The sequence below is a fragment of the Chelon labrosus genome (genome assembly GCF_963514085.1).
Source record: "Chelon labrosus genome assembly, chromosome: 6".
In the NCBI taxonomy this organism is placed as follows: Eukaryota; Metazoa; Chordata; class Actinopteri; order Mugiliformes; family Mugilidae; genus Chelon; species Chelon labrosus.
This window is the reverse complement of record NC_140342.1, coordinates 4,789,574-4,815,836: the sequence shown is the minus strand read 5'-3', so window position 1 is coordinate 4,815,836 and position 26,263 is coordinate 4,789,574. Positions and strand designations below refer to the sequence as shown.

At 40.5% G+C, this 26,263-nt stretch overlaps 2 protein-coding genes across 2 annotated transcripts in view; one reads left to right on the top strand and one right to left on the bottom strand.

Moving 5' to 3' along the window:
• Nucleotides 1–17,850, top strand: part of pappa2 (pappalysin 2) — a 79,131-nt gene extending 61,281 nt beyond the window's left edge. Inside the window, exons 25-27 of the mRNA XM_084546702.1 lie at nt 3,313–3,384; nt 10,889–10,987; nt 14,823–17,850. Coding sequence (XP_084402828.1) covers nt 3,313–3,384; nt 10,889–10,987; nt 14,823–14,957 — 306 coding nt within the window. The 3' untranslated portion in view covers nt 14,958–17,850. The remainder of the gene's footprint in view (nt 1–3,312; nt 3,385–10,888; nt 10,988–14,822) is intronic.
• Nucleotides 17,851–20,064: 2,214 nt separating this feature from the next.
• astn1 (astrotactin 1) overlaps nt 20,065–26,263 on the bottom strand; it is a gene marked incomplete at its 5' end in the record, with an annotated part of 409,253 nt that continues 403,054 nt past the window's right edge. Inside the window, one exon of the mRNA XM_084545838.1 lies at nt 20,065–21,077. Within this exon, the coding sequence (XP_084401964.1) occupies nt 20,840–21,077 (238 nt within the window). The 3' untranslated portion in view covers nt 20,065–20,839. The remainder of the gene's footprint in view (nt 21,078–26,263) is intronic.

Sequence of the window (26,263 nt, the reverse complement as noted above, 5' to 3'; positions counted from 1 at the left end):
TTCAAATTAGCTTGGAAATCACGTTGCACCTGTCTCCAAGCTGTTTCACATTGTCTGATGAGGCCGGATGTGGTGAAAACAAAAATTAGATCACTTGATTGGTTTCAATAAATGCTACCGAGAAAGAGATTATGGTTTTATTGCCATTTGGAAACTCTTGGCAAGTATTGTAAAACAGTTGTTGTTTTGATCATTGGCAACCATGCGACTAGTCCGGGGCGCCGTGAAAGCTGATCCACTGACAAACAGTGCTGAAGTTTTTACACAAAAACACCCATAAGAATGAATAATGCATCCAAACATCTGGTGTTCTGAACAACAGCGTGCAGTAAACTGAGCCACTGCTCCGGGCTGACTCACCTTTACAGATGAGTACAAAGCTAAGTTCGCTCACAGTTTAAGACATCTAATGTGTGGGGCAGTCAACTTAGAAAAACATAGCGGTGTAGTTAGGATAGTTTTCCTGCCGTACTACTAATTTGCAACGCGGACCATACCTCCTCACTTTGCCAGTTGCTTTTTAGCGTCAGAATTATTATTTGAAATGAATAGATGGAATAGATGCAATAGATGTCAGCACGCAGAGTACCAGCACAGAAACCAAGTAATGAACTGCTGCAGCAAAACCTATTTAAGCCACCTAAAACAATCTCACCTAAAAAAAAATCTGTATCAGTCAAAGTGCACACTATATTTACAATATTACCACTTATTGCTTTACCTTGCTGTCTGACAACCATTTCCAACGGGTAGGCCGTTATATTGATCACTGCTCTCTTCAAAGCCACTGGACTCCAGTGGCAAAGAGGTAAAAGACCTTTTTTTTTTTTTTTTGCAAAATATAATCTATTCCATTCTTCAATAAATGGATTGTAGAGGTCCTTTCATGTTCATGACTACTAAAGTGATCTGCCATGGTGTTTTTACAGTCGACATAAAATCTTCCTTCTTTTATTTTTAATGAATGCCTTCTCATTTTTGCAACCGGTGAATTAAAAATTCAAATCCAGTAACAGAAATACCTAATACCGAATCCCTCTGAAATTGCACCCAAAAAGATTGCAGCTGAGATTTTTCAAATCCATCCTAATATTTGCAAACGTCTCATAGCAGATATCTGATTGATTCATTGGCAAGACGCTATCTTTTAGAGCTTTCTAGAAAAACGCCACTGCGTCGGCTAATTACGCATTGCGCGTACGGAACCGTGTATTCGTTATCTTTCAAGTGTTTGCGTATTACTGGAAATCACGGGCAGAAACCAACGGTAAAGGTTCCAGTTGACGTCAGGCCTTTTAGGAATTACCCACGTCTCTCTCACACGCACTGTATACAAGCCACCGTGAAAAACTTGTAGGAATGTCAGATCTTGCGTCTGAGTTACAGCACCACTGCTTTGCTGTCAAGGTGGGTTGTGTTACCCAATATCATATCTTAGGAATCACTTCTACGTTCATGCTGTTGCAAACACTGCTCTAGTTTCGTCGTACTTTTGGGTGGTCAGCCAGCCAGCCAGCCAGCCAGCCAGCCAGCCAGTTAATCCACCCTTGCCAAGGTCAAATAGTTGGACGGAGGTCTGGTTTCTTACGCCATATCTCTGACACTGCCTTGTGATTCTGAGGCATTGTGTTATCTCGAATACTTCAGAAACAGGTCTCCATTGCTGGGTCAGGCTGCACAGGAAATCACAGGGGAGGATCCTCTTTCTCTGTCCATATTTGTTAGTCAATTGGCAGTCTGCTAACCACCTTGTAAATTCCCAGGGTCAAATAAATGACAGAGGACCACAGCCTCACCCTAATTTCACCACAGAATTTGGAGTTTTGAATCTATTTAAGATGTATGAAACTATTATTTTTCTTTCATCACTAAGTTTTCTTGCACAACAAACACATCAAAGCTTCAAATGGCCATGATGTACTGCAAATGTCCATGAAAACAACAGCATATCTTTGGCTTTCATTCAGAATGAACACAAGATGTAGCTTAATGCCGGTTGCTGGCAAGGAAAAATATCTGTCTGCACTATTAATGATGTAATTCAATGGTTTTGTCATTAAAATGCACACAGACAGGGTTGTAAAAATTCTGTTTTGATCTATTATTACCCATCATTTTCATTTTCAGTCTTGAGAAACATATTTAAAAGCATTTTCAAAAAAGAAATAATAGTTAAGATGAATAATTATAGACTTTTCATGTAGACAGAGAGACTTCATACAGACACCAACTTTACCAGGACTTCTGTCAATAAACTCCAAAGAGCAGAGGTCAGTAAAACATCACAGCCGTGGTGCCTAAACAGGCAAATATGAACTATGGGATAGCTGCAGAGTCAGTTGTCATTATTTTATTCATCTTTTGCCACAGATAGGACTTCTGATGGCCGTTCTAATTTGTTCTGAAGGATAATCCCATACCTCGCTGCCACACAGGAAACTTAAATTACTTTAGGCGAGGCTTTGAAATCAAAGATCCGAAGTTGGTGACACTCTAAGAGACTCTTCCTTTATTGAGAGGAAGTCCTGCAGCATGTGCTCCTCCTGCACCAGTTTCAACTGCACTCCCTCTATGACCTGTAGTGGTCAAAGATGATCTCCATGCCACGAGTCATTCAGTTGCATCCCCAGCATTTGTTAAGAAAGAGGTGTTTCTTCAACCTCCAGATATTTCTATCATTTTTAAAATATTCAGTCAATCGCAAAATATGACTATCAACGTTTCCATGATGTTTCGTGAAATTTCCTCCCTGTATTTAGGCTTTTCTCACACTTTCCTCTTTGAAATAAACATTTAGGAGACACATTAGACACTCTTCCCACAAGTTCCATTAGTAGCTTTTCTGGGGGTCTTTTTGCCTTAAAAGTTGATCCCAAACATTCATCTTTGACCATGGAAACGTATTAGCGAAATTTGGAGACACAAATGATGGAACTTATATCAAAGATTTGTACACTATTGTCTCCAAATGACTTGAAAACCTTGAAAAGCTTTCAATTCATGTCTTACAAAAAAGAGGGCAAACATAATGCCCGCTGGTCCGATTGGTAGCTTGACGTGCCTAGAAATTCAGAAACTCACAGTCGTACCTCTTGAGTGCCGTGATCCCCCATCCACGGCTACTTAAAACATGATCAAAGCAATGTTTTTTACCTCAACTGGTCTACACTTGGTGCCTCAAGCTTCCAAATATTCCAACACAGATGTTTTTGTGACAGAGTGTAATGTCGTTTTCCATGGCAAAAGCAGTGGTTATCCATTTCCTTGTGGCCTCATTGCTTAACTGATGTCTTTATGTGCTTTGTTTCCCAGACCATAGTCTGCACGGGGATGATGAAGTGGTACCCTGACCCTCAACACATCCATTGCATCCAGTCATGTGAGGTAAGCATCAAAACAGCCAAACATCAAACAGCTTCAGTGTACTATTTTCTTGTTCCTCCTGCGTGGATATCTGCTCATGAAGGCTAAAACGGGAGGAAAATACTGTTCTATTCCGATGTGTGCTTACGACTGGTTATGCATGCTATGAAGGCTTCAAGGTCAGGATTTTGGTTTGACTTTCATATCTTAGTGACAGCGAGATAGCGATTACTTAATCCGTAAAACAATCACACCATTTCTGGGTATAACTATATTAAATTCACTATCTCAGCCAGACTTTTCCAGTAATATTAAACATGAAGCAAAACATGCTATATTCCTGTTGTCATCGCTACTCAAGATACCAGCACCAGTGTGCAATGTGCTTCGTATTTCATGATGACAAATCTCAGCCAGAAACTGATATTCTCACACTTTCCAAGAATCCTTTTCAAATCTGTCCAAAGATTTATTTATTTTTTTCCGTGAAACCTTGGCATTGCCAAATTGTGTCATGCCTGCCAAGACTAATGGATTATCTGATAAAGGAAAATAAATTAATCACTGGATTATGTTAGAGTTAGATTAATTATTTTGGCCGATGCAAGGCTTTTAAATCTTACTGCCTTCTTTAAAAACAGTCTACCGAACACTAGTTTTTATGGGAATGTTGAGACTAGGTTATACGCAAAAGTGGAAGGAATTCAGTACAACTTGCGCAGTGTGACAGGCACGTTCCCATTAGCAAATGGATAAATTCAGATTTGACTCAGATTCGTGATCTAAAAGTCATTTAGATTTATATATTTTATCTTCTCAGCTCGACAGCATTACCAGCATTGCGTAGAAGACATCTCTTCTTCATTGTCTCTACATTTTGAGCAAGAATGTGAACGCTGCTTGATCTGGTGCCACGCTGCAAGTAGAAGTTATCTACTTAAGAAGTGTCTTGTGCAGAGGAGCACAAGAGACGCAGTGTAGCGATGGGCCCTGACGTATATTTAGGTTCATGATCAAACTGTCAAATGGAGAAGGTTGCGAGATGGGCTCGGGCTGATAGACGGAGGACTGAGGAATGTGCATCCAATCGCTTTTACAACTTTTCAATTTGCCATCCAAGAAATGGGGCTGGATCTGATTGATGAGATATGTAAGATGCTGTAACATCTATCTCTTGTGTGTCAAGTTCGTAGTGCCTTCACTGTTGAGGGGTCTTCTCTTCTCAGGTGGGACTCTGATGCAGAAGGCCAAACACATCTTAGAGTTAGATAACACAGATCTAACCCTTAATATAGTAACGGTGCTATGGATAACATTATGTGTCTTGAATAGGCCTGTTTGTTGACATGTGACCAGTCTGTGTCATTGATTGCTTCCCATCCATCCATCCATCCATCCATCCATCCATCCATCCATCCATCCATCCATCAGCTAGAAGTGACACCTTATTTTTAGGAGTTTCATCTAACTTGGGTACTGCTTGTCTACTCAATCTGGCCACAGATCATTATGCAGTGAAATATAACTAAATTCTCAAGCGCTTACTTAGTTAAAGCACCATCGTTGTTCAGAATTTCCCCTTCCCCACAACTTTGTTTCATGACAGTGTATTCAAGACTAAAGCTGAGTTTATATTTAATGATGCTCTAGATAGATGCAATATTGATGCTACTTTCTGCTCTAATTATATGCCCCATAATAACATTTATTCCACCTTGTTTCATTACTAAGCAATGGATTCATACTGTAGACAAGCATTTAGTTGCTGTTACAGAGGTACTAAAGAGAGTCTTTAAAATGCCACTCTAGTATGACTTCAGGCTTCTGGGCCTCTATAATACTGTGTGCAATGTGTAGTTTGTAACAAATGAAAGTTAGTTTAATCTTCAATTTAACACGCAACTTAGCACAGTAATATTTGAGCAGTGACCGTGAATCACCTAAAATCATAAAGCCAGACAGTTTTTATTTGGCACTCATCTGCTGGGTTCTGAAAGGGCTGGAACTACCGATGGAACACATAAACTGTTGATGTCTCACGGTATTAAATATTCATCCCACCTGCCAGCTCTACATTTTCCCCTTCCACCTTCCCGTGAATGTTGCTAGGCAAAACAATTGCTTATAACCGACTCCTCCATGACAACACTGTAAATTATACCAGACCACATGTGCTGCATATGCTCTATGCCAGATCTCATCCAGATGCCATTGCTCCCTCTCTTGCCGTGCCTCCGTTTCCATTCTATCTCTGAAAACCAGGTTCAAATAGTAAGTTGGTTTAGACATCTTATCAGCTGCTGCACCACTGACCTAGACTGTGTTCTTTGATTTAGGATTTGCATCACATACAAAATATCCGCTCCACTTCCCCTCACTGCCAGATTCAAATTTCTGGTGGACTAATAAGAAAAACAGGTGGATTAATTATGTGTAACCACAAGTCAGTTAAATGCACTGACTTATGCGTCAGTTCAGATGAAGCACTCACGCAGAGAGGGTAGAATCCATCTAATGTAACAAATAAATGATGATGCCTATCCAATCTGGAACAATTAACAAGTATTAAATAACTGACACTTCACACTGAGGATTGTGTCATTAGGAGTAGTTGTGTCCGTATGACAGTAGGTCTCAGTTGCAAAACTTCACCATTGCTAGAGCAATATTTTATTATTGAAAGTGGTTCAGGACCTTCGCCTGTTGTCCATAACTTGTGTGAGTTTAGTTAGAGTAAGCTAATGTGCCTTTCTCAGCCACACCGCCCTGTAGTATGTTGCGTTGTGTACAGTTGGGACATGTGTGGAAAACATCCACAGGATGTGCTGCTGAGAAGGTAAATCTGGCTCAATCTACCAGCTCTCCTCTTAACATGATTCCTGTATGCCTCGAAGGTGTGAAGGCCTCACTGCCAACTGTTTAAGTATAAACCTATCAACCTATGTTCCTGCTATCCGCAGGGCATGCACTACTTCCTGTGTGTATACAGCAGCAACTGGTATCGAGGGCCCCGACTGTTTCAGAGCAAACCCGCCGTAGTAACACCTAATTGCATAATGTGTATACACTTTCCTGAAAGCAAGGACATACGGTCCTTATGACAACATGGTAAAAAAAAAAGTGGTTTTACAAGTGCTGATGACATGTTATGCTTTAATGTGGAAGTGGAAGCACAAAAATTTGGCGGTCAGCTGGCAGGGAGGTTCTCGAGCGCAGGCACTTTGAAAGTTAGAAATGTGGTAATGTGTACTTGAGTCATCTGTTTTTTCAGAGAATTTGGTTGCAACACAGTTTCTAGAACATGTGAACAAGGCAACTGGTTTGAACAGGTAAGAGTCTGTGTAAGGTCATCAGGCCTGCGCAAAGAAATTATACATAACATTTACGTATAATAAACTTAAACTGTACATTTATAGTTGCAAATATTGTTAGTATTCAATTATAGACTGACTGAATGTAAGATGAGTTTGTAGAGTAATCTATACTAAAGTTTTGCAACTAGTACAGAAACAATATATTTGCCTTTGGTAAAAAATAACCAGTGATTCACCAGTTATGGGGCTCATGTCCCATAAAGCCTATCACACCATGATGGTCTTTGTTTTACAATTACCACTCTCAAACTACATCTACCATCAGCACACACACACTTCCCTTAAAATCCCAAAACTGTGAGGTTTCCCCTTTCCCGAGGACAGAAAAGGGGAAACCTCTCACCACAACAAACTGTTTTCAGAGAGATCTGGACAAAAGGGGGGGTAACAAGATTAAGCTTGAGGGGCAGGCTTGATAAAATGCCTGTTAAAAAATGATGCAGATACTTGGTAAAAGTATTAAGTTAATATTCTTGACAGAATAACGTACACTAGAATTCATATCTGTGTTTTATAATGTTCTGATGAAGACTTTGGCATGACAGCGCAGGCTCCTCTTGAAACAGTCGGCGCTTAGAGGTGGAATATTTATGTAAGCAAGGTGTGGGGCTGGAGCGGCTGCTTTGTACGTCTGTCTCTTTTACACTGATTTGAAGGGAGTTGCCGTTTAAAGATAATACACAAACCAGCTGAACTTTAAATTACCCATGGGGGACATAGGTGTGCAGCCAACTCCTTGCACCTATTCGTACATGTTTGCATTTCTTTTGAAAATGAGACACATGCTGTCTGGAAGACAATGAAATACTTAATAGCCTCAACAAATAACAGGTCAGACTCAGAACCTTACCTCATGTTGGCAAAGTTCAGGTTCAGCAAGTCTGTATTATTCATGATAGCCTTACGTTGTGAAAGTAATTCAGAGATTTACTTACAAGTAGTGATTTGGGTGAAGCATCTGGTGCAATTGCTGGTAAAGTATTTACTCAGAAACAGAACGATTAAATAGATTTATTTATGCCACGGCCATTTAGTCGGGAAAGGCAAGGGGATTCGTCAAGAACGGAGTTCTTTGAAGTGAAGAGAAAACTCCAGAAATCTTCTCAGCAGCTGCTCTCTCCCCCTGCGCAGGTTAGGTAAAAGTCTGAGTCTTTGAAATGTCTCCATCAGCTCATTGGAGAAAGCCAAAAGTATCTTTGGCACGTTGCACTTATTTTCATATTGTTGGCACTTCAGGGAACCCCTCAAGGTTTAGTGGAAAACATTAAAAAGGCTTTCATCATTACGCATTTGAGATTCTGTGTAACTTAAATTCCACAAATTTGCGTGCCACTCCAGAGTTTCTTCAGAAGGACTCCCACACCTGCCAAGGCATCGCAAAAACAGTTGGTTGAGTTATGCTCCATGTTACTTAGAATACCTGTTAATGGCAATCCCTCAGTCATCAAGTGATATCTGTCTACTCTGTTTGGATAGAAAAGTCACATAAGCAAGAGACCACAAAATGAAGAAAAGATTGTGAATAATACTGAATGGATATTTGTACCAATGTATTACATTAATCATCTTTACTCAGTTTCTTTAAAGAGACTCCAAAAGTGGAATCCATTTTTACTTGTGCTGCAGGGCTCAGGACATTTAACAGTGCCTTGAACTTACTGTTTCTATCACCTGTGCCACAATCAATTCCACAGTTTAAACAAACAACATCCCACCATACAAATCACTGCCACTTAATCATAGTTACCAGCATTCAACAGTTTCTGTATCAGGGGCGATCAGAAAAATTAATTACATCGCTACAATAATCAACCACAACTAAAATAAGTTTTAATGGCCACTCACCCTGACCCATCCAGCGAGAGAGAGGGATTCCCACTCAGGGATGGACATTTCATAATCTATATTAAACCTTTAGCACAGGTGATAAGGAAGGATCCAGCACATATTTTTATTGGTGATGTTGAATATAAGACATGCCTGTGCTTTTTCCTAACTTCACACCAGAGTAGAGTTGGCTTCATACAAAACCCCTGTTATTAAATATCTGGGAGTTTGGATTACGGAAAAAAGAAATCTACAAAATAACTATGGACCTGTTATTATTACACTTAGACCTTGACAGATTCACCTTTCAGACTCCAGTAAATGGAACTGGATGTTCTCAAGATTTCCATGGAACACTAAAAGGACCCGTTAAGTGCATGTCTCCACAACTATCAGTAGTTTGGGGCATGCTTTTGCTCCCATAAATGGAGGACTATTTCGTTGTCAACCGGCTAAGACCACTTGGTGTAGTTAGGATCGTTCCACAAAACAGAAATGAATGTAATCCAACACACCACCGTGGTCTATTTTAGGTACTATAATTACATCAGGATCAATAACTGGATAAACTTAAACCATTGAACCAAAGGGTAGACTTGCAAAATGTTTTACCTTGACAAGTATGGAAGTATCCTGAAATGATCCACAGTACACCAGTATGTGGTCAAGATAGGCAGCACAGCCTGCTGCAACAAAAAAATAAAGGCTTTGAATGTTTTTTTTCACTTCCCATGTCAAACACAAATGTGAGAGGGAATCGAGCCCGGAGATGTCTGAGAATGATTGGGATGGTATTTTGGAAGGCCAGGCTAAGACTACCAGCTTGAGATCCTGGCAAGAGTTTTGCTTAAAGTACATATTACAACACTATCTGACTCCAAAACTGAAATTTATACAGCGGGGTTTTCAGGGACAGGGTAGATTTTGACCGTAGTGTGTAAATTAATGGCAGACCATTTTCATATATTTTGGGCTTTCCCTCTAATTCGCCCATTCAGGCCAAGAGATTGTTATTGAACTAAGATACATGTTTGGAATAGAAGATGATTGCTTCTTTGTCACGTTATACCTGGACACTACCCCATACAAACTTGTAGCTCAAGATGAAAATATTTAACAAGGGCTCTTAGTTGTCAGTAAGAAATCCATCACTCAGCCAATGCTGCAGATAACCTCTCTATAAAAGGATAAGCGATCCGGACCTTTTCTTTAAGACTATGCCCTTATCAACATATAAAATACTGGATAATATTGCTTATAGGTTAATTCCAGCAGTGTAGTCCAGAATCCTGATTGCAACATATGACTGACCGATCATTGTAATGTTTTTGAAGCTAGCGTGAAGGATTAAGAGCTGAAACTGTAGCTACAGCGACAGCCCAGACCCTATGCAGACGCTAACGCCGTAGCCTGACGTGCACCTCCCCAGAATTACGTGTCACGGTGACACATACCACAAGAGCTGTGATTGGTCCGCTTGGTATTAGTCCGTATTTAGCATTTCCGGCTGCTTCTCCATCGTCTTTGCCAAAATTGCAGCGACAGTTTGAGTCGTCATTATTGAAAGTGAAGCAGTAAGTAGAAACAAAAAGTTACCTGAATGCCAAAAAAGACACAGAGCCAACAAGTGTTTTTACAGACCAAATAAGACAGACGAGCACACAAGTATAAATGGCTCGCACCGGTGTAGGCTACGTGTGTAGGTTACGCCGTCTATGTCCTGCAAAGGTATAAACCACATTTTAGTCTTATGATCAACCAAACATACAACAAATAATATGAAACACTAAATGTGCACACTCCAGGTTACTATGTCTCCCATACCCCATGTTCTGTGCAAACAATGCAAGTCACAAGAAGTCGTGCATTTAACAACACACATTTATATTCCTTTTTACATTAGCAGCTGCTTGCATAACCTGATTTTAAATGCAATCACTTGTAAGCACAGATTGCTACTTTACATATGCTATGCCTGAGCAATCAGCATAGATGTAGTCTTACATTTACAAGGGGAAGGGCTTTGCTGAATAAATCACACAGCCTTGCTTGTGCGTTGAACTGAAGACCAACTATTAGGTTTTTCAATTTCGAGTATGACTGAACACACAATTTGGTTTGGACTTGGATTGGACTCTGCCTGTTTATATTGATTTCACTGACGTCTGTTCCAAACAGCTAAATTGCATGACAATGTGTGCCACTTACTGAAAATCAGTCTTCTGGGAAGAAGTGGAGTTCTTTTTCTTTTGGTGTACCAGGCCTTTCCTTCTGATCATTTGGAGATGGAATAACACAGTTTCTTGTTTGTAACTTGTGTCTAGCCTTTTGGAGGGGACGGCTGGTGTGACACCATCAACAACAGGGCCTACTGCCAGTATGATGGAGGAGACTGTTGCCCATCCACACTCTCCACCAGAAAGGTACATAAACACACATTTCCAGTGCTACACCTCCTGCCGACCATATTTACACAGGAAAAGAAAGAGTGATTTGTTACTTTTCTACCTTAATGTTACTTTTGTTCTTTTTTAAAGGGTAACATTTGATAAAAATAACTACTTTTTTTTTTTTGTTTAAAAAGCGACTGTTTATTACTTCTTTGGCGTGTCCCCCGCTTGCATCTTGTAATCAAGATGGAGCTTAGGAGCTGAAGTTGGATAAAAAGCCAGGTTCTTCCTGTTTACAGTAGTAGAAATCTGTCTCTTTTGGCATGAGCACGGTGGCGCTATGCAGGAGACTTCTACTAAGCAAACAAACACAGATCACTGCTACTTTCCCCTCTCTCTCCTGTTAACGACTGCGCCTATTTAGTCTCCCTCATCTGTACTTATAACCACAGAGGAGACTTGTGCCCTCTAGCTTTTCCAGTCCAATTGTAAATAAGCAGGCTTTCATCACCCGAGCTGCTACACACTTTCTCACCTTTCATATTAAAGGGGAACTACTGTTTTTTACAACCTGGACCTGAACTTATTTCTAGCATAAAATACGATCATTTACTCACCCATATAACTTTTGTGTCATTTGCACTCGTTCAGGAGTTAATTAGATCAGCATCTATCCATATAGCGGGAGTGACTGGGGCACCGAGACGCAGCCTCTAAATAACAGAGTTACCGGAGTTACATGTTATCGTCATCTGGGGTCTGTAGATTGACCTACAGACCCCAGATGATGTCTTCTGACCTGGCGACATGAACGAGTTTCGCGCCAGGTAATGCGTTATTTAGAGGCTGCGTCTCGGTGCCCCAGTCACTCCCACTATATGGATATACGCTGATCTAATTAGCTCCTAAATGAGTCCAAATGACACAGAAGTTATATGGGTGAGTAAACGATCGTATTTTATGGTACAAATAAGGTCCAGGTTGTAAAAAAACAATAGTTCCCCTTTAAGTCATTGCTACATTGCAGAAGTAACTACTCAGGCTTTGGGACATCGGTATGGGTATGGACAGGTATGGACAGAATATAGCACGAACAACAAATTTAATTTAAAGATTCTTTAATGGAGATTAGAAATGTTTCTGTCTACCGGCCTCGCAGTGTGATGTAGGCCGGCATTCAAACTGCATTTTAAAATCAAGCTTTCTATCGCAGGCCTAATCAATCTGAGGAGTTCGTTGGATGTCTTTGTGTTTATCCATCCTAACATACTCTCTGGGGTGACAGCTTGTTCGTGCTTGCTACGAGATGCAAATGTATCACATTACACTAATTGCTCTAAATGATTGCTGTATATATTGGGTGGCTAGGAGGAATGGTATGAATAATAATGAGAAAGCCCCGGTCAGCCAGTGGTGGAAACCAGGCCACTCATTCCCTCAACTGCTTCTACATAAACACATCTTTTTTTCCTATTTTTCTGTGCTTTCACAAGAACTTCTCTCCCATATGGACATTCGGGAAGTCGCTCACCCTCCCCTCGCTCGCAATATACACTATTTGGCTACTGTACAGCCACATATTCATGACACTCATTCCGGGGGCCCTGCCTATTAATTCCTATGGCTTACAGTTGGCTGAGCCTTTGCTGTCTCCTTCATGTCCGCAGCACGCCATGACTCACTGGCAGCTCCTTCCTAAACGGAGAAGGAGTTCAGCGAGTCTGTAGCTGCCGTCATAATAAATGAGCTGCCAGACTGCCACTAACTGCTCTTTTACCGGGGGAAGGGGGGGCAGGGTAAAAGTGTGGGAGCGGCGAGGTGTCTGACAGTCTGCGGTTCGCTCGGCCACTGTAAAACAGCAGCTCGGCGAGCGGGGGTCGCTTTGAGGAAGTGAACTAAACCGCCGTGAGAGTCAGCATCCTGAGTGCCACCGCGGCTCCAGCAGGGTGATGGAGCAGGGGGAGTAATGAACGATTAGTGGGTTTGTTTACAGAACGCTCTGTTTCTCTGCGGCTCCACTCATGCAGGTGTGGGAAATTACAGGTTTTTTAACACAGCGTGACCCGCGTCACATATTTTCTCTGCTGCCACGAGAGAGAGAAAAAAAGAAAAGCTGTGATTTTTCATGTCAATTTGCCACAGTTTCAATGTTAATCATCTAGAAATACAGATGGTGATGAGTTGGACTGACATGGCTACTTCGCAGATTCAGTCAGACAACTCACCAGCCTTTGAATTCCATCAAATATCCGAATCAATCAGCCCGTATGGGATTTATTTACAACGCTGGTTTCAGCGATGACAAGAGAGGAGAGAGACACGAGAGATGATTCAGGTGGGATTCCATTATTGGCCAACAGGAACAAAAGCTCCAGAAGAAAAGATCGGAGCTGCCACACCATCTATGGAAACACAATTTTCCTTTGATTTGTTTTGCGGAGTCTGGGTTTTAGTCTGACAAAGGGCCAACGTAGTAAAAGCAGCGAAGACAGAACAGAAGGAGGTCAAAGAAGACATGATTTCTTTCTTTTTTCTTTTTTTTTTTTGCTAGACTGTAGGGTTGGTTTTGATTGCATGCAAGTTTGAATTCACCGCCCGGAAACTTTTTTTGTCACATGAATTCTGTTTATGAATATGTTGCAGTAAACAGCAGGAGGTGGCTTTTAAGCCCTCACACACAGCCAAAAGACTTGGCTTGCGTTTCTGTGTATGAAGCAAACAAGTCCTTTCTCTCCTTCCAGAAGCTGTTAGAAGGCATCTAAGGTGGAGTATTCCTTGGCTCGCTCTGTGCCTGCATCAATGAATCAAGATGAAGCTGTTAGGGAAACATTTAATGGCCACGCCAATTCATCTTAAATGGGATTGCTGGCATTTTAAGTGAAGCCTGGCCGTCTGTAGCTCGTTGAGAGCCCTCAGTGAATCTATTACCCTGCCATCAACCTCATCTCCCTCCAAAAGCGGGTGCAATCACAAGTGAAGGTCGACAAGCTGCTACCTCCCACTAGCCTCGCTTGCTGTCATCCTTATTTTCTTTCTTTGCCTCCCACTCTCCTTTCTTTCTCTCACTCTTTCTCTCACTCCTTCTCTCCAGGAGCGAGTGTTTACATTTCTTGCAACAGACTGCTTCGCGGGGCACCAGAGTTTATTTTGCAACCTGTGGTGATGGCTTGCTTCCTAGACAAGAGCTGGCAGCCTCTTGTTGTTGATTCTTAACATGTGTTCATCCGTTCACCTCCACGGCGGAGCCTTCCTCCCTCCTTTCCCCCCCTGAAGACCCTCAAGGTTTTTTCGCCGTTCAAAGGCCACGTTGAACCATTTGACATGCGCTTTATCTGCCTCCGGAGAGCTGTTGGAGCTCTCTTTGAAACTATGAGGAAATGGAACGAGTACTAAGGGCCACTTACCTTTCAGCACAAACACAATGCTGCTTGGTCAGTTCAAGCAAATTTATTTTTTATGATCTCTTATTGCCATTCAAAGCCTTGCTCTTTGTTACAGTTGAAATGTAACAACCCCATCGGGAAGCCTTCTCAGTGACGGGCTTTTACTGAAACTCCTGATGCAATGTTTCCTTTTATTCCACTGTTTTTCATATTTCCTTTCTATGCTTTGGTCCCACTTACACTCAAATAGGATAAGATTTAATCAAATTTCATGAACAACCAGCCTTAAACAAGAACACACACTTTACATTAGAGTGTGTGTGTTTTCTTGGTTTAGTCATCTGTTAAAAATGATATCCGCTGCAGACAGGAGACAGGCCCAAAAAGTCACATTGTGTGTTTTTCTGTGGGTCCAGCCACAGACTGAAAGATCTATAGTGCGTCTGGGAAGCCGAGCGCTGAATGTTGTGTTTATGTACTGACAGGTCATTCAGTTTGGGGCGGACTGCAATCAGGACGAGTGCACTTGCCGTGATCCAGACGCCGAGGAGAACAAGAGCAAAGTCAAGCACTTGGAAGAAGGAGGAGGAGGTGGTGGAGCAGGAGGAGGGAAGCAATAAGACGGAGGAATGAAAGAAGTTGAACTTGTGTTAAACCGAGTCAAACCACAGAATACACACCACAGCAAACAAACAAAAAAATATCCGATTTTTGACATTTTGTAGTACGAGGAATGTGCTTGAAGTCAGACTTCATACAATGAAGGGCCATTTTTATTTGATCACAAGTGATTTTACTGTTAAATCGCATCAAATCTGAGTCATGTTGGTTAAAAACTTTAATTGTGCTCAGTCCAGACAAACAACATCTGCACATGGACACAATGTTGTTTTGTTTTTTATTTTTTTGTCCCTTTCAAAATGTTAAAGGTTATCTTCATTGTTGGATTTGTGTAAGAGCAGAAAATCATAGAAAATTGGAGGCTAACTGAGAAAACGGAGGTGTAGTTGAAATAGGGTTAAACAGTTTATGCTCTACAAATCAAGTCATCATAATTCGATCAAATCGCTTTTGTAAATGGACTCAAGTAGTTCTCTGGACTTCATTAGTCTTGGGGCAGAGAAACCAAAAGAACTGGCTGTGCCTGAAAACTGCAGTACACGCACAGTCCTTACACTAAGGACTACTGAGGGAAAATATTAGGATTACATTGTCCATATTTAAAACCTACCGAGGCCATCACGCTGACTTGTTGGTGTGGATCTGTTTCATAACGAATGCCAAATCAGTTTCTTGAGTCAACTAATGCTACTCGAAACCAAAAAACTAATCAAATCTTAGTCTGCTGGACAAAGGAAATGACATTTCTAATTTCTGTTTTGCTGCACAGAAACATTACCTCAAAGCCCCTTTGTTCTCATGGCAGGTCAAACAAATCTTCCCAGACACTAACTCAGATCGGACATATACTTCTACCAACCCTCAAGTCTGACATGTAGCTATTAGGAACACAAGAGGATATATATCTGTAAAGACTAACAAGTATAGACTAATATATTTGGAGCACCTAACATATCTACTAGATCACATATTAGTCACACAGGTCAGTACTCTATTTATATCACACATCCAGTAATATAAACATGTATCTGTACTATACAGCACAGGGCTTCCCTGGAGAGCCGTGTCTGTAAGTGTGTTCAGCTGTATTTACACTACAAACATGTCACAAATTTATGTCAAATGTTACGAACAGTTGCACCTGAATCTAAATGGAAGGTGTGTGACATCAAAGACACACTTCACAATACCCCCATCACAATATTGTATCTATAAAAGTATACTCATGTTCTTTGTGATATTTTACAGTACTTTATACTCAATGAAATAAACAGCAACTTTATATCAACCTCAGCAATGTGCTTCTTCTGTGGTTTGTGTTCATCTGCGGTGGATGTGTCTTTAGTGGGTTTCTGTACAGGTGCAAATGACATCTCATCTTACGTAAACCAGCTAGCCCAACAGTAAACGCACAGTTGCAGTCGCGTTTTCATCTCTTCAGAGGACAATTAGCAATTTCTAGGAGACTTCCTCTAATTCTAGCATAATCAGTGCCAATGTTACGCCCCAAAATGTAATGAAATATTTTATGGGCACCATAAAGGAAGTTGAGTCCTCACCATGTGACCGTATAAACAAACGTACACTATGCCCCCACGACATGAGCCTTGCCATATGTTTGTTGTTTCTCTGGTTTTATAACAGGCTGACTGATCTAAGCACTATATTCCATACAGTCCTACGGATATTTGCAGCGCATAATGTACTGCGATCAATACTTAAATTGTGAAAGGAAGCTTCTAGCTGTTCCTGTGAGCACTGCTACGTACTGAGTCTTGGGCTCTCAGTGCCTAGCTATGGCTCTGAGTACTATAATAGACACAAAAATGTGCAGCGTTATTATTTGAGATAAATGCTAACCTGACATTTTGCACATGAAGCCAGAATGCTTTTAATAGCTATATGTCAGTTCAAACATTCACATTTTCTACTCAGGCAACAGGGAGTACAATTCATTGTCATAACTATAAACACTGGATTTGCTCATTCAGTTGTCTGATGAGTCTCAATTTCAACTTTCAAACAGGCACTGATTTTTTTATATATTTTTATATCATCTACCATGTTAGAGCGGTTTGTATGTGGTCTGTTTAATGCAGAATAACCGATGTTCACTATCTTCTCTATAAAGAGTTCATTTAAAGTCGGGATGTCCTTTTACTGCACTCATATACTTGTGAAATAGCTCAGACACAACTGCAAGCCAACACCAAATTGTCCTAAGGGTGCTTTCACGTCTACATTTCGTTTTTTCCGAGCCCCTGATACAAGATTGTTACAGTGTTGCTTTTAACTGTGGTTTGGTTCATGTTCCCATGAGAATAGAGACTACGTACTTTCAAACGTACGTACTTTTCAAAAATAGGATTGGGAAATCAGGAAATAATTACAACGCAAATGGAGCATTTACTGCTGGTCGGTGGTTCTGCATATGAACAACTTGGGTTTGGCAAAGTTGAGTTTGATCAAGCATGGTGGCTAAGTGTTGAAAACATTTATGTATATTAAGGTGCACTGGTCCCGCCACACACCTATGACAGGTGCTCATTCTTCCAAAGACACATCACATTAACAACTACCATACATACGAAATGCTCCAGGGAGCGACTGCAACTCCTGGTTTCTGAACGACAACCCGGGTGTGAATGCATCCTAAGTCTGTTTTTACAGAATCTGGGGTTTGAATATGTAACCGGTGCTAGCTGCGCAGCAGGCCGGGATAATGCACCTCAAAATCTGACTGGCAACTGCCAATAAAGACAATACAGAAAAAAAGACTTCATCAAGATATGTGGGCTCACAAGAAGAGCACATACCATTTCTCATGGAGCGGATGCTCTGGGATTATATAGGTCCAAATATGAGCTCCCCACTGCTCATCAGAGGAGACTTCTGGAAAAGGCACTATTTGATCTACCTCCAGTTGAGGAGTACACCAGAAAAGCGAGCTCCTGATTCAAAGAAATACAACAAGACCATGGTATGAGGTGATAAATAATAGCCTAGGTACTTCTAACTGACCCAAGTAGCAAGAAGAGCTTGTAAATTCAGTTCCTAGTGCCTCAGTTACTTGCAGTGTGAGAGTCAAACACCTGTTGAGTAAACTGTAAAAAAAATATCTTTATAGTCCCGTTTCATAATATATTCTTTATTGTTCTTGGAAGTAGCAAAGATCAAAGTGAAAAAGTTGAGTTTATGATGCCACATACAGTATAGACAGTACATCATGCAGATAGTAGATGGCTGGTTTACCAGTATCTGAAATTCATCAGTTTCATCTTGAGTGTTACTTCAGGACAAAGTTCCATCGGACGGTGTGCAGCATCTTTAGATCACAATCAGATCTTGACATTAAAATGGGAATCACTGCATTGATCTGCAAAGACTAAGATACACAGCAGATGTTACAGTACGACAGAGTAGCTACTAAAGCACACGTCAATGTTGTAAAATATCGCCCGTTGTGCATTTATGTACAGAATTAAAACACTGTACCGCGCTATAATGAGATGCATTTATGAAACACTTTGCTGCCTATACAAAAATCTACAAGCGTTCTTTCTTTAGTATTCACATATGACATTTGTTAAAAATCAACGGCTAATGTACATATACATTTCTTTGACATCAATCTGCACTGCACACAGATAAAAGATAAAGAAAAAGAAAAGTCAAATAAATGTTACAAAATGTACCCACAATAAACAAGCTGGAATCGAGATTTCAAAAAAAGATCTTACCAAAGACGTGTTATTGCGTGAAGTTTAAACAGCTGAAAACATTAAGACGGCATTGGGTTTGATGCAGTCACCGGTTAGATGTCATTAGAACTGGATATGATAAATACTGTCAATCATCAGTTTTGTCCGGTTTCACTGAACACGCAGAGATAATAAACAAACCAGTATCTCCGCTTGATTCCTGTTACTTAACACAACTCCTTTACAACGACTTCATTTCTAAATGCAAACTATCAACACTACATTCAGCAGGTTATATCACTAAAACATTATGATAGCGCTATGTACATGGATTCTCCCAGCAGACCATCTCCTTTTATCTACATATTCTACCTCTCTATATTTTGCTTTTCTAGTGAAGCTCCATCTGCTCCATCATGCTACTTCTTTCTTTAGAACACACAGAACTTTGTAAAACACTGTTTTTTTTCGTTTTTTTCCAGCGCCGCTACATAACAATTCCTTTAATATGTTGCGTTTTTTTCAAGATGTCTGAATGACAAAGGAAGGAAAATGGTGTGTAACTACTTGCTTTCCAAAGCTGACTGTAATCAGAATATGTACAAAGAGAAGCGATAGCTGCAAACTCTACCAGAACTGTTCACAACTGAAGAGGTACTTGACGTTTAGTTCACTTGCCGGGAGTGCTGCAGTAATTCATAATAAACATGTACGCCGAGCATCGGAAGCTGTGAAGCAGTAAAACATTTATATCCAACGCTGGTTGCAATGTGCCAGTGAAACTGAAGCTACGATGGGTTTTAACTGGAAAGTCTTTACAAGATTCAGACTCTTGGACACGGAGTCCATTTTTCATGTGAACTTTGAAAGAATCTGTCTTCAGGTTGCAAATCAAGTAAAAGAAGCAACTAACTGTATCTGTTATTTGGCCATCAGGAGTTGCCTTATGCAACTGTTCACCAAGATGCTCGACGATATGACGAAGTTTGGATTTAAACAGGCCCAATGGAGGCCCGTGTAAACATTTATGTCTCGGATCTGACTGAATATGTCAACCCCAAATGAAACCAGGTATCACTTTAAATTAGACTTATGCAGCCGAGTGTAAAAAGGTGTTTTGTTTCTGTATCAAAGGTTTAAAATGGAGGTTGTCAAATCCAACTAAAAAAAGGTGAAATAAAATAATGCATGTTCTCATGTTTAGTCCTTGCCATGATCAAATATTGTGAAAAACAATACATTTTCATTGTCAGGTGGATTTTTGCCACCACATCACACTGAAACTTTAAAATTGGGATAAAGCTGGAAAACCTCGTGGGCAGGAAGCGAACAGACTGGGTTTACATGCTTTTTAAGTGAGTCCACACATACCTTGCAATATTTCACATTAAATTACACAATCTGACACCATCTCACACATGCTTTAGTCAAACAAGAAAAATAGCCTCGGTTGCAAATAAAGCAAACAATTTAGTCTTGTGGCTGCACGTGAAACAAAGGTTTCATGGCCAAAAGGGAAAATCCATTTTAAAGCAATAAATCTTGATTTATGTTGCTTATTTTATGAAGATATGACTGCTTTTGGAGGAAAATTAAGAAATATCGCACTGTCGCTTTAAAATTATCGTATGTACCAAAACAATTTGAAAAAAATCACACGCTACGACAGTGCATTAAAACCAAAGCTATTCTATGTGCATGGAACGGCAATAACCTAAGGAATAGACTCATCTGAATGGCACAACTGCTTTATTCAATGTCAGTCAAATGGCAAACTATCATATATTTGCCCTTTTATATCGCACAGGACCTGAAGTGTATATATACGATAATTATGGTATATCTGGCAACACTGCTTCTGCTGAATGTACCAAGAATAATTCATTTTCACTCACCATTGCAAGGTAGGGCCGCACTTGAACGGATCAAGCAAAGCACGGAAAATAGGTATGGATTAACACTGCTCCAGTTTATTAGATGACTAGACTTCAGACACCATCAGGTACCACATTAAATATATTTGGCTCTGGTGTCAGTAATTCAGGAAAGCTAAATAAAAAGCACTGTATTTGCGTATGAGACATATACTGTATGTGTCAGAAACAAATATAAAATCTCAATTTTCTTCTTTTCTTTGTTGGATTTGACAAATCCCTGTCATCTTCCATAAACCCAGAAGTTTAGAGCTCCTTGGGCTCACCGTAGTCATTATACATGACAGTGAGCGTCTGCTCGTCACAGGCCTTGTGTACGTCCTGGCCCATGTCTGACCAGTTCAGCCCAAAGGCCTTGGTGTCGGTGTAACGGCAGGACAGGAACTTGAGGGACATCCTACGAAGGCCGATCTTTGGCTCCTGAAGGAGGCCCTTACACCACAGAGAGAGTTCATCCAGCTGGGAGAGGATGAGGCCGGCCTTCCTGTTGGAACAAACAATGTAGAGGGTTAAAGGGTTTGTGTATGATTTTGATTTGATAAAATACATGTACACTTCAGTAGAGGTAGTGGACATGTCAGAAACAATTTTCTGCTTACGTGAATTTCTGCAGCTGGTTAACAAAGACTATTCATCAAGTCAGTTTTAGAGGGCAGACAGAGAATAGTGACATTAGGCCTGAAAGAGAGGACATCAACCCCTGCACATTCAGATGTTTGGCCTCTCAAATTCATGGACAAGCATTTCCTAGACACTAAAGAGACAATGAACAGCGTTGTGTTGACACAGTGTTGTGAACAGTGTTGACAAGCTGTTGCTTCACTTGCTCTTGCGAACCTAAGTTTCCCATAAACACACAACGCTGTTCCAGCCAAAGATCAGCAGGAGAGTTGCGAGTATCGCACCGAGCCCATTAACAGAACCAGGGCTGTGCACAAACCCTGGATTTCATTTCAGTACACACAAAAGTCTGGATTAAAATGTCTTGCTCCACCTTTAATCTATGCTACCCATGTGCTGAATAAATGAGAGATGATCTTGATGAAATCAGAACGGCAGATGGAGGACAAGCTGCAATAAGACAAGAGGGTCTCAAATATCTGATCTGATGTTCAGGAGTAGACGAAGAATAGTCGTAATAATGCCACGTTGTCAGGATTAGCCAACTGTTCAGTCCAACCAAGCCTGATGGCTTTTAGACCGCAAATAGATGGCTTGCTTGGGATGGCCTCTGGATAACAAGTTAAGCGTATTTCCACTTTACTATTTGCTGCTGCTTCTCCATCTCCGAAATTTTCAAATTGATTGTTTTGGGGGCTTCTCCCTGTGTCTGTGTGGGTTCTCTCCAGGTACTCCAGCTTCCTCCCACTGTCCAAAGACATTAGGTTAGGTTAATTGGTGATTCTAAATTGGCTGTAGGTGAGAATGTGAGTGTGAATGGCGTCCAATCATCTACCAGCAAATTCTTAACTGTGGGAAACACTTACTGCCAGGCAGCAGAAAGAAGGTTGAATCTCAGTGATCACGCACATTTTCCACGAGATATATTTGAATGTCTGCTCTCAGTAAATCACACCGGGCTCTGCTGTTGCTTTGGAGTGACATCGCTCTATGACAAAGCCGAAAACCAACCCATTCACGGCTGCTTCCTGTCTGAAACAGCTCGACGTCTAAGGTGCACTGTTACTGACACATTCCAGCTTTGACCCAAAGCACACAGTGGCTGCTGAAGGTCTGAGTAAAGCACTGGAAAAATGAATGAATGAAGAAATGAATGGCTGTGGCAAGAAAACAGGCTAACGGACGGCTCTAATACCGCGGAGAGACAGGGGAGAGACTATGAAAAGCTTGAACTTGTCTTTTGGCCAAACCAGGCCAGCTGAAAAATCATCTCCACTAGTAACATGATGCACAGAGTTCACATAAATACATCTCCTAGGGACACGGAGTGTAATAAATAACCATTAAACCCGATAGAGCCCTTTTGGCCCTTCCCGTGATACTTTGTGTTTGTCTAAAGTCAGAAAATGGGAGTGAGAGAGGACTTCATTCATTCCATGCACAGTCTCTCCTCATTCTTCAGTCAAACCAGCACGTCTACAGCACACCGCATGATTACGCCAATGAACAGATGACACTTTAGAGCACCTGGGCTACACAGCCAGTACGCATCGGTTGAAAGTAGTGGAGAGAAATAAGAGCAGTTAAATGTGCTTGCCTGTCTCACCTTGATGTGAAGATCTGATGCTGCGAAGGGGATGATGATGATGATGATGATGATGATGATGATGATGATGATGACATGCATGCAAGGATGAATGGTGATGGAAAACATGAAATGCAAATCAAAATAAGGATGACAAAGATGAAACAATGACAAGGGAGATGATGGCAGAGAAAACAATGGAGTTGATCCTGATGAGAGCACGAGATGATGAAGCTGAATGACCTACCAAAGCTGGATCAGTCTGTTGGAGAATGAGCTCCGCCGCCCCTCTATACATATACATATACTGCACATACATACATATAGTATATATAGATTCACCAGCACAAGCTCGGTTTGTGAGTTTTGTTTCCTGCCCACACCTCAGTGCACTGAAGGTGAGGTGAGTGGATATGACATTTTTTTAATTCTACTTTTGTGTGCTCACTGTGCTGTAAAATCATGTCACCTCACTCATTATTTATCGTCACTGAGGACGGGGAAGGGGTATGTTCTCCAGGCCTCACATATTTTCCACTTAACAATTTATGATATATATCACTGAAGAAAAAAAATATTTGTAATGTTTTTCCTGCTTAAAATGAAAAGTTTGTTGCCTCAACGCAACCATAATGGTTAAATTGGAACACTTGAGCAGGAAGTAGAAATATATATCTTGAATCAAACACTTCAACGAACAGATTTATCTAGTGTTTATATATTACAAATTTCCTATATAATAGGAAATGGCATTTTATGTCCACCTGTGACTTTCAGGCATCATTGTACTACTGTGGAACACAAATTTAACCCCATATAATCAAATGATAATATTGAAACCTTCCGAGTATTGTTGTTTCAAGGTGAAGCAACAAAAAACACCTCAACATCATATTATCCTAATATGCAGCTTATCCGTATGTATGTACCGTGCACACAAACTCATGCACAAGATCTCCTTCCTCCCAAATGCAGCCTGAGTATCCGCATCGTCCTTTTTTACTTTCAACACAAATAGCCCAGTGCATTTTTTCTAATACTGACGTGAACCAGCGCTCGTGGTCGTGCATTCTGAAGTGCCATTAAAATCAGTGTGGATTTATCCCCTACATTAAATCATAACACGTTCAGATATAATATGTTAATTACATATACTTAGAAATGTGTTACAAGACTGTTTTCGTGTCAAACACATGTAGATATGTGTAACTCTTTTTCGAACAAATAAAATACTTCCAAGCTGGTATGCCTAGTATGGCCTCATGTGATTCCATTAGAGTACAATGTTGCCTCTGGGCAGTTTTCTGGAATTTCCTAACATGTCTGATGATATGTCATGTAAGATATTTGAAAATACTACTGTACTTTCCAGTGAAGGTGGCAGATTTTGGGGGATTTTTTTTCTTTTTTTGTGTGTTTTCTTCTTTCAGACATTACCTCTCTTTAAAAGTATAAGCAAATTACATATTAGATGAAGTCATTACTCCAAACTAAAGCCACACAGAGGTAAAACAAGCTCCACAGTCGTGCAGCATTAAGCAGAAATTCCAGTCATTCAACAGCCAGTTACATGCCTAAACTGATTAAGTCATGTAGTTGAGCTCAAGCGGGGCAGCAGCAGAACGAATATATCATTTTCTCTCTCTTTCTTCACTAAATTTGGGAACAATGTTTTTCTAGCGATAACATCTGCATGCCGCTGACTGCACTTCTTGCGGCCGGACCGGAATGAACACACGGAGGGGAACTGATGAAAAGCCTGCAGACACAGACACAACTGTGTGGTCTGCAGTGGTTGCCACATACTGTACATGCATAATGTTGTGTGTATGCGGGTGCATTGATTTATACACACATCACTCAAACGCAACAAAGTCCATCAGTACACAACTTGAGATCTCATCTGCATTTTGTTGCTGTGTCTCTTATTTTGCCACTGTCTGCTCTTTGTGTCGACAAAGACCATACTGGCATGTGGTTATACGATATAGTTTTGCTTTACTTACACTGTGTATGAGTTTAAAGGAGAAATCGCAGAAAATGCATCACTACATAATGTAATAAGTGGCTCATGGTCTGGTTTGTACTGATTTTCAGTTTGATCTGGATACAGACTTTGGTCTGGGGTAAAACCACTTATTAGAAGTAAGCAGGAAAATATTTTTTTCTTTAGTTTTCTTATTTATAACTTGTGTGTTCCAGTCTCTGTGGCAAGCTAATATCCGCCTGTCAAACTCCTATTCAAATTATAAGCCACGAGTTTAGCTTTTTTCTCAACATCTGATTTTGCTGATAAGCTGCAGTTTTTGTTGTTGGAACTGACAGCAATAATACAGACTCCGTGGCCTGTGGATTCCACTCCATTTCATCTCCTGTCTTATACTGACACCGCAATATTGCATTGACATGTAGCACGTCACCACAGTCCCATGTATATTTTTGGAAATAAGTGCATGCTTTGCACCCACGTTCCCGCCAAAACAGCTGATCGCACAGTATATCAGCATTGTTATTATCGTCATTAATTTGCAAATCACTTCTCACTGTCGAGACGCATTAGAAGCAACGTCATCTCCGCAGTGCACTAAGCACACCGATGCCAGTCTCCACAAACAGCCTGTCAGCAGAAAAGAACCCTTGCGTCGTGCTGACAGTCTGCCTCCATACCGTCGTTCAGATCATTTTTCTGAAACCTCTTTATGTTCACAATATTTTGCCACAGAATCCAGCGGTCTGAGGAAATTGAGATATGTACTGTATTTGCTTTAAATAAAGAAATAGAAAGTGCGGTTTGTTATGCTTTCAGGGAGGAATATCTCATAGGTTCCAAATAGCAACAGTTGTCACCATAAATCCCTGTGCATGTATAGGGGAGGAAAATAGTTTCCAAGATACAATGCGAGTGCCCCATCCGAGTGTATGGTTTTGGCTCCGCACAGGCAAGCGTGCATGTGGACATGTGCGTAGTCACTTACAATGATCAAAACATGTTTTGCATGTATAAATATCTACATGTAAGCTCAAAATTGAATTGCAAGGTGCATATAAACACAGTTTTTTTGTGCCTCCTTTAGTATAGTATATCCAACATGTAAGATGCATAAAAGAAGATCTTGGCCCTGCTTGTACAATATCCACTGAGTTTGTTGCCATTTTGCCCTGACAACTTACTGGAATATTGTTGATCTTAGCTATATATTGTTTGATGAAAATGATGAAAATGTAAAAATTAAGAAAGAAAACATTAGAGGGAGGGTTAGCCAACTGTTTCCATATGGAACCATAAAATAGGGTTTTCCCTAAATATATGCTTTTATTGAAAACAAGACTATACAAATTCTACTAATACTTTTTAAAACGTATAGCCCGATGTTCATATGGTCAAATTAAAATTATTAGATTATTATATTGCAGTATGTAATATGTGTCAATAATAACATTGATCGTTGTACTAGAATAATACA